The sequence below is a fragment of the Telmatherina bonti genome (genome assembly GCF_933228915.1).
Source record: "Telmatherina bonti genome assembly, chromosome: 14".
Classification (NCBI taxonomy): Eukaryota; Metazoa; Chordata; class Actinopteri; order Atheriniformes; family Telmatherinidae; genus Telmatherina; species Telmatherina bonti.
The window spans coordinates 7,946,792-7,956,412 of record NC_136612.1 but is presented as its reverse complement, the minus strand read 5'-3'; the positions used below and the strand labels follow the sequence as shown (position 1 = coordinate 7,956,412).

General features: G+C 45.0%; 1 protein-coding gene across 1 annotated transcript; it reads left to right on the top strand.

The window, feature by feature from the left end:
- Window positions 1-2,766: 2,766 nt before the first annotated feature.
- On the top strand, window positions 2,767-9,117 carry LOC306765250 (endoplasmic reticulum membrane sensor NFE2L1-like; the record flags this gene model as incomplete). The annotated part of the gene is made up of 6 exons (XM_079252654.1): window positions 2,767-3,048; window positions 3,692-3,856; window positions 7,153-7,293; window positions 7,345-7,441; window positions 7,673-8,164; window positions 8,237-9,117. The coding sequence occupies 6 exons, from the start codon at window positions 2,767-2,769 to the stop codon at window positions 9,115-9,117; spliced, it is 2,058 nt and encodes a 685-aa protein (XP_079108780.1).
- Window positions 9,118-9,621: the final 504 nt, after the last annotated feature.

Genomic DNA, 9,621 nt, shown 5'->3' with positions numbered 1-9,621 from the left:
TACATTTTGTCAAAGGGCCAAATAAGACCTCATATTAAAAACATTGAACTTTTATTAGCATATTTTATGGTTTCAGACCTTAAAGGGCTAAAAGGAAAGGAGTGTTGTTCCAAGAAAAGGGGAGAAAGATGTCCGTGACGAAGAGGAGGTAAAAGGAGTTTATTAGAAAGGTCTAGGGACGGGCAAGACTGGAAACTCACAAAACTACCCACAGACCCCTGGACTGTCGTAAAAAAGACATTTATTATTTTATTGTTATTTCTTCATTTATTGATAGATTTATCTGATATAACCGAGATTCATTCTGTACTTTGCTCTTTGTTGTGAAAAAGACGTTGAGAAATCGTTAGTGTTTTTTATTGTTTGGTTTTTGGCAACGTTTTTTTTTTTTAAAAGAAACATAAGTAAAGATGTATGATTAAATACAACATGTAAAATCTGCAGGATTGAAAAAGTCAAAGAATAAACTCTGATTGGCTGTTTACTTCAGGAACTTTGGGTGGTGATCAGAAACGTTCCAATCAGATCTGACATGGACAAACTCCAACACTGAAACATAAAGATTAAATGATTGATCCAGCCTGTAAACATAAACATCATCTGTGACCTACTTCCTTGTTTTCCTGAAGTCAGGTGTAATTCCGCTGTTCTCCAGAGGAGGCGCTGTTTCTACATCAGGGTGTGTTTGTTTTCCACTCCCGCGGAGGAGGAGCTGTGCACCGTCATCCCGGTGCTGCTTTAAAAACCTCCCACTTTGCAAACATCTCCCAGAACAGAAAGCAGAAGGAAAACCTCCCACTTTGCAAACATCTCCCAGAACAGAAAGCAGAAGGAAAACCTCCCACTTTGCAAACATCTCCCAGAACAGAAAGCAGAAGGAAAACCTCCCACTTTGCAAACATCTCCCAGAACAGAAAGCAGAAGGAAAACCTCCCACTTTGCAAACATCTCCCAGAACAGAAAGCAGAAGGAAAACCTCCCACTTTGCAAACATCTCCCAGAACAGAAAGCAGAAGGACGCAGAGACACGAGAGGAGGCGCATCAGCTCATCTGGTGAGATCTGACTTTTATATGGAATTTTCTGCTCTTTTCTTCAGCCATCCATCAACTTCTGCTTCACTTCTGTTTAAACAGTTTAATCAAGCTGACAGATTAATGATTTAATCAGTTACTGGAAACAGAAAAACTTTTTAATTTCATTTTCATCTCAGAACGTTTTTAGGAGAATAAAGAAGATATTTAGTTTCACAAGGAGAAGACTTTAATATTTAGTTTAAAATGATCTGAAGCTTCAGATTTCAGCTTTCTGATAATCTGTGGATTAAATTCAGCTGCTGCCTCAGAAACATCATTTCCAGCTTTCTGCCATTAAAAACGGAATCAAACCATGTTTGTGGCTAATTAGTAGTTTTAGCCAGATTATTTCAATGTAAGCAAACATTAATAATAGTCAAACCTAAATAGGTTTGAGAGGTCAGAATTAAATTAATCTGATTAATTAAGGAAGGAAAAACTGATTAACGATGAAAAATATATCAGCTGCTCTGAAAAGACACTGTTCTAGTTTATGTGGAGATGTTTCTCCTCCGTCTGGGTCATTACAGAGTCCTCCTAAGCATCTATAACAAATTGATGTTTATTTATTTAATTATGACTGCATCTTTAAAAAAAAGAACATCATTAACTACCACCACAAAACCCGTAAACAACCACTGTAAACCAGTTAACTACCACCAGAAACCAGACTAAACCAGAAAAACACTGTAAACCACCAACAGCAACCCAGTAAGATAACATCAGAAATCCAGTAAACTACTGCCAAAAACCCATATGATTACCACCATAAACGACCACCGTAACCCACTTAACTACCACCAGAAACCAGATGAAATACCACAAAAAAAAAAAAAAACCCAGTTAACTACCACTATAAACCTGGTGCTACCAGCAGAAACCCAGTAAGCAAACATTAGAAAACAATTAAACTACCACCAGAAACATGATTAACTACCAGAAAACCCGATAATCTACCACAAAAACCAGAAACCAAATGAACTACCAATGTAAATTTTATAAACAACCACCACAAACTGTGTAAACTGTCCACCGTAGTACCGTTTCCACCAAGAACCTTATAAAAACCACCAGAAAGCTGATAAACTACCAGCAGAACGAGAAACTGACTAACTACCACCAGAAACAGTAACCTGGTAGTTTTACGTATCACAAAGCCTCATATAACAGTGATATAACGATAAAACTAAACAGAAAAGGAGTAAACATGGTGGATGGATGTTGTTGTTGTTGCAGGCTAACAGTGTTGTTACGCTGTGGTTTAGTAAATAAACTCCTGCTGTCTCCTGCCGTGGCTGCAGACTCGGCAGGAAACCAGTTCCTACAAGCTTGTTGGTGAAGAGACGCTGGAACGTGCTCATCTCCTCTTACAGTCAGCTGTTGTACTGTAGCTTCTGTAAACAGGCTGTGATGGCGTGTAGCTGACACACACGTTGCATCATGCGGCTGCAGCGTAACGGGAGCCGCCTGGCCAGGCGGGAGTTACCAAACATTTCCCACTAATAGGTCAAAGTTACAGACTCCAGTTATCTCCTCTGACTGTAAACCAGCTCCGGTCTGATTGTGTTTTTCAGCATCATAACTCAGATTGGTGCTGAAGGAAGTTGTGAGGGTCCAACGAAGGAAACATCGAGTGGTGGTGAACATCTAGACCAGACTCTCCCAGTTCTGGTTCTGACCCACTGAAGACCATGCTGTACCAGAAGAAGTTCCTGTCAGAAAGCCTGGTCCAGGTGGCCATCCTGCTCAGTCTGTGTGGACTTAAAGTGGAGGTGGGACTGGAACCTTACCTGCCTCGCTCCTGGTATGAGATGATTCAGGGCCCGAGCTCAGCGCTGACCCAGACCCAGTTCCACAACCTCCGGAACCACCTGGAGGACAGCCAGAGTCTGAACCCTAAGACTGTAGACCTGGACCGGTTCTTCACAGCGCGAAGGCTTTTAGGGTGGGTCCGCTCCCTGGACCGATTACAGGTGAGACCCATTCTGACGGGATTACAGCGACGGCTGATCAATAACAGCTTTCTAATTCCTCTGCATCTAAATATCAGCTTTAATTTTATTCATACCTCAGTTTATCTCTTCTGTTTGTAGTTTGAATTATTTCTTGGCATCTGGAGGTCCGTTCCTCTGCAGTTAAAGTTTACTGATTAATACGAGTCTCATCATTTTCCTCAAAGTAAAACTAGATAACCGACCCAGAACTCGCTGTCCAACAAGTCGTAGTTAGTTTACCGCTTACAGAAACCCGCAGAAAGTCTGAAGAAGAGAGAAAACTTTAAAACTAGGTGACAGAAGTGCAACTTTAGAGCTGCTAGATGTCACTTTTCTGGAAGACGCTCAGCTGAATGTTTCCCTCACTTTTTAGGCTAAGCTAAGCTAAGCTAATAAGCTGTAGCTACATGTGTAGCACACAGATGTGAGAGGGGGTGGGGGGGGGGTGTTCAGAGTTCTCATCTGAGTTCATTGAGATGTTTTCTACAGTTTTTAATCCACACATTGATAAAGGATTTGATGAAGTCGTGTTTTTTCAAACTCTTGATGCTAATTAGCATTAGCTACTCTACACAGTCAGGCTCCTGTATCAAACACCTCTGAAGCTTCTGTGTTTTTACAGGTTCCCCATGCAGAGGTGGAGACCTGGCTGGTCCAGAGAGAACCGGATCCGTTCCCTGTGGGACTTCATCGCCAGCTCTCTCTGCTGGACGGGGCTCCTTCATGGGGAAGGAGAGACCACATGACCCCAGCTGTGGAGCCTGAAGCTAACCTGGAGGATGAAGAGGTATGACACCGTGTTTGGGACGACGTTGGGGTTTTCTGTTGGTGAACTTCTCTTCATTAAAGCTGCTCATCTTTATTTCAAACAAACTCAGCAGAACCAGTCAGTAAATGGTGGACCAGTTCCTTGTAACGATAAAAATGTTCCTCTGATGGAAAGTTTTTTTCCTGTTGGGCAGATCCACATCAGGAAGAAAGACGTATGTGTGTGTGATGATGAAAAACTCCAGATTTTCTGTCAATGTCGATGATTTATTAATAATAAAACTAATCCATCAAACACTTACTGACAGTTAATGCCGAGGATTTACAGACTGGCAGTCTGTCGAACCTGGATTAGGCTGTTCAGGGTCTGAGAGTCCTCATGAAGGAGCCGTCACACGTTTTCAACTGGTTTCCAGTTGGACGGAGAAATAAAAAAAGGTTTGTCTGAGGGTTTAATGTGTGAGTCAGAGGCAAGTCAGTGAAAGTCCGAAGGTTAACCATTATATTTATCTCCGATTGGCAATCCCCGCTGATCTTTGTCGGTGTATATAAGCTGATCTGCTCAGTCCTTCATTTTCTTAGTTTCTGCTTGTTTGTTGATCTTTGGCTGCTCCTGATTGGACATTGCCATCGATTCAAGCTCCCTGATTGGTGGAAAGTTTTAGAGAAAGTGTCTCCATCACCATTTCCAGGTTAAAATAGCAACATAGCAGTGATGGTGATATCTATTTGGAATGAAAATGTGATAAATGATGGTGTTATCATGGATCATTCTGGTTTTACCAGCTAGAGTCTGGCTGGATTGGAAACCTCTGTCTGGAAAGTAAAGTGTGTTTGAGGGAATCAACTGGAATGATCTGGAACTTCAACTTTCCCTATTGAACACATTCTGTGATGTGTGCTTTATGACGTAAAGTCATGTGAGAGGATGAGTCAGAGGTGGATGAGTCAGGTGGAAACCTCTCCTCACACACATGGAGATGAAGCAATGCAGTCGTTTCAGATGAAATCCTGCAGGACGGAAACACCCTGAAGTTCACACACTTAAAACAAAAACATTATAGTCAGAAAGTTTCATTGTGGTGCAGGCCGCCATCGTGGTGCCTTTATGGACCCGGTCGCTTGTTGGCGATACCTTTGTGATGGCTTTTCGTCATGGTAACAGTCGTAAACCTGTGTGGTGGATGAACAGACCCAAAAACGTGGAAACCAGATTTCAGACGAGAGTTGCAACACCTGCCATCCTCTCCATGTTCACTCCAAACAGCCAAACTCCTCCACACTGCTCCTCACAACTGCAGCCACTAACGTTCCAGGTTTATGATCCAGAGGATCATTGTCTCCGGTTTAAAAAAAAAAAAAAAAGTCAGTTTTGTGAGTTTAGTGATTACTTTATCTGCAGCTGAAGTGATTGCGTTCCAAGCTGCAGGTGGAGGGTGGACCACACCGTCCGTTACTGACTGGCCAACGTTCCACAGCAGGCTCAGATAGGACATGGAAGGGACAAGACTGGTCAACGTGTCTCCTCCAGACCTGCAGTTGGCCTGCTCAGGGTTCATTCATCCAGAGATGAAATGCTTTGAAACGAAGGAATTTTGAAAAGCTAACGAACACACATCCTCCTAAACGTAGTCATGAGTAAAACCTTCATTTCAGCCTCAGAGGAACCCTGGTGATTGACTTTGTAGAGAAGAGTAGCATCACAGTCCTCACACACATGAAAACATCATAAACACATCATTTCGTTCCTGCCACACATAAACACTCCTCATCAGGTATAAATAGCACACACACTGGCCTACATGTCCAGTCAGGATATCATTTTACCGACACACACACACACAGACTGATGAGAATCTCTGTCCAGGTTGTTTCTGCTGAACTTTTTTAATTAAAATATTACCCGACGAGTCAAAATCATTTTAGTTCAGGTTCCACGAACAGCAGCGTTGTTCCGGTGTTCATATCAGTCGTTGGGTAACAGGAAGTAGCGTAGCATTGTCCGCGCTGGACAAATGTGTTTTGCTGAGTCGTCTTTGGGAATCTGGTCCTTTGGTCCTTCAAACACACCAGGATGTTTTGCTTGGAGAAAACCCTCAGACAGCCCAGCCTCACATGGAAGGATGACATGTCTGATTCTGGGTTCTTGACTTCTGGTGTTTCCAGATTTGAGATCATTTTACTTGTTTTAAGACTGGACACCTTCTCTGCCCGATGTTTCGTACAGATCACTCCCAGTTTGTACTCCAGAGGAAGGTAAGAGTCCAAACTCTGATACTGATCAGTGTGGGCAGTACCTGAAAAATAATCTTCTGAAAAATAAACAAATTATTGCCTCTGAGGTGGAAACATGGAGATCTGAGAACATGCTGCTCTGCTGCTTCATCCAATAAATAGTAAACATGATTTCTGACACACACACACACACACACACACACACACACACACACACACACACACACACACACACACACACACACACACACACACACAGTCAATCCATCCTCCTGACCCATCATCTTGTTTTGAAACCTGATCAGCAGCCGTCTGACACCAGCACAGACTTGCATCATGGAGTTTTGCAATTCCTGTTTACCCCCCCCCCCCCCCCCCCTTTTTTTTTTTCTACCTCCGACAGTAAAAGTGAAGCCTATGCAGAACTGTCAACCTGCAGTTCCCCCTTCATCCACTAGGGGCTCCAAACCAGAGTGACACATAGACTCCCATGTTAAAAAGACCAACTTCACAGCAGGAATAAACATGTTTACAGCCTGGTACAAAAAAAACCAAAACTTTAGGTTTAACGTATCAGGTTTACACCCATCCATCCATTTTCTTAACCACTTAGTCCACTTCAGGGTTGTGGGAAGCTGGAGCCTTTCCCAGTTTTTACCTTCATGACATGATTTTCTTTTATAACTTATCTCAGATTTCTTTAATCTAGAAATTCTGCATAATTTGGGGCGTGTCCTTTTGATTGACAGGTATGTGATATCTACAGAGTAGCACAACTATGGTTTTTAGCCGATTAGCAGCGTGGTTTAGCGTTGCCTCCATTAGCAGGTTAGCTCTGGGTTAGCTCTAGGCAACAAGCAGATTGGCGTGTGAATCGCCCCCTTGTCCCAGATGCGCCGTCCATTTTTACATGGAAACATTAAAAACCCCCGCAGCATGCGGTTTATCAGTAACAAACACGTTCTAAGGTAGACAAAGTTCCGGTTCTGGTCTCGGCTGGACCATCTTGGTCTTTACTGAAGCTCCCAGAGCTTTTCCCTGGTCCTAATCTTCTCTGGGCTGAACTGTGTCCTCCTACAGGTAAGGGAGGCTGGTGGCCATGTGGCCTCTGAGACCGTTGTTCCTGATGAGTCCTCCAATGAGTCCTCCATGGACCTGGATCTGGAAGACCAGTGGCAGGATCTGCTGGCCATCCTGGAGCCTGAGGTGGGTGAAAGACTGGTGAGAAAACGGAGAAGTTTAACGTGGAACTGAGGAACTTTTTGTCTTCAGAACATTAACTTGGATTCCAGACCAGACGGGATTCTTCACGGTGTCGGATCTGATGGGAATCAGCAGGACCGCCTCACAGAGACGCCTTCACGGCCCGGTAAGTCAGAACCACGACCATCATCTCCACACCTGAAACCTCTTTGAGCCAGGAGGGTCAAACATATGGCCCTGGGACCCAAACCGGGTCTCCAGAGGATCCCATCCGGTCTGCAGGGTGCAGTAAATAAGAGCAAACTGGTCCAGTCCACTGGAGACCAGACCGGGCCAAACTTCTGATAGGAACTCTGAATCGCTCACTCATTCCGAACATCTTTGTCTTTGTGCGCAGACTTGTTTGGAACTGGAAACCAGTTGGATCTGCTTCCTCTCACTCCCAGTTCCGAGCTGGACAACCACAGGGATCTTCCTGCAGAGGACTTCTTCATGGGCCTGAATCCAGAGAACCACCTGGCCACCTTCAACATGGACCCACTGTCTCCAGATCTGATGGACATGCTGGAACCCGAGAGCCTCTCTGGATTTGATTCGAACTTTCCTTCATACAACCCGGCGACTCCCAGTTTCATCCCAACTTTAGAAAGGAATGATCTGAGCCAGGACTTTCCGGGACCTTCCGATACCTTCCTGATGGATGATGGGGATGTTGATGGTCTCTGTAGCCCACATGATGAGCCCTTAGAGGATGCCTCCATCTTGGATGCTGTTGGTCTGTGGGACCCAGTCCTGGAAGGAGGAGTCATTGCCGGTCTGGAGGTGGAGGAGTGGGAGGACCACGGAGAACTCCTCCCGGAGGCTGGCGGGGAGGATCTGGACCATGCAGGTAGACCAGAGGATGATTCCACCAGATTCCCAACACACACTACGTTTTGTAACCTTTTCTTCTTTCCTTTAGACGGCAAGGATGAGACGGAGTTGGACTCTGGTCTCTCCTTGGATTTCAGCCACAGTCCTGCTTCTTCGTGTGTTTCTGAAGGCTCATCATCATCTTCCTCTTCCTCATGTGGGTCAACCGTCTTCTCAGAAGACGAGGATGAAGACGCTGAAGGCGGCTTTGGTTTAGAGATGGAGGTGACAATAAAGGAGGAAAATCTGGATGAGGAGGAGTTGGGAGCAGTCGGCGGGTGTTCCGGAGAAGCTAAACACCTCTTCCCTGTAGGGATAAGTGGGAATGACGAACTGTTCCACAGACATTCCTGGCCAGAGCACGTCGGCCATGATCACACTTACAACCAAGCCTGCTCCTCCACCACCTCCGTTGGCAAGATAAATCCCAGACGGACCAAATCCCAGCCCTCTTCCTCGGCTCGCATCACAGAAGCCAAACTCTGGAGCCGGGATGAGCAGCGAGCTCGAGCACTCGGCATCCCATTCTCCAACCAGCTGATTGTTGGCCTGCCGGTGGAGGAATTTAACCATGTGCTGAGCAAATTCCAGCTGAACGGGGAGCAGCTTTCCCTTATCAGGGACATCCGGCGGCGCGGGAAAAACAAGATCGCTGCTCAGAACTGCCGGCAGAGAAAACAAGACGTGCTGCAGGGACTGGAGGACGAAGTGTCGGCTCTGAGGCGACACCATTCCCAACTCCTCAGGGAGAGAAGGGAAGCCCTCAGGAATCTGCAAGTACTGAAAAGCAGGTTGGGAATGCTGTCCGAAGAAGTCTTCTCCCAGCTTAGAGATGAGGATGGGAAGCCGCTGAACGCCACAGAGTACGTCCTCCATTTTGGATCTGGTGATGATGGTAAAGAGAGGAAGAAACCCAGAAAAAAGGAGTGAAACCTGGAAAACCGGAGGTTTGCAGACATACTCGCCAAACCATTCACTCAGAAGGAAGCAGTACAGAGACTTAAAAGGCTGTAACGGAAAAACAGCATTTGGTCCAGATTCCAAGATCCGACATCCTTCTTGACTGATATGTGGAATTTTGATCTAAACTAGTGGTGTTTGGAATGTGCAGGATTTTAAGAACATGTTAACTTTCAAGCAACAATGCTCCGAATGAACACCGAATTACCCCTTCCTGAAGGGGTAAATGTTCCTGAAGGAAGGAAACGTTCCTGGAGGGGGGAAAAAATGTTCCCAAAGGGAAGAGACATTCCTGAAGGGAAGAGACATTCCTGAAGGGGTAAACGTTCCCAAAGGGAAGAAAATGTTCCCGAAGGAAGAAAAGGAAACGTTCCTGAAGGGAAGAGACGTTTTCCAAAGGGGTATACTTTCCTGAAAAGAAGGAAACGTTCCCGAAGGAAGGAAACATTCCCGAAGGAAGGAAACGTTCCTGAA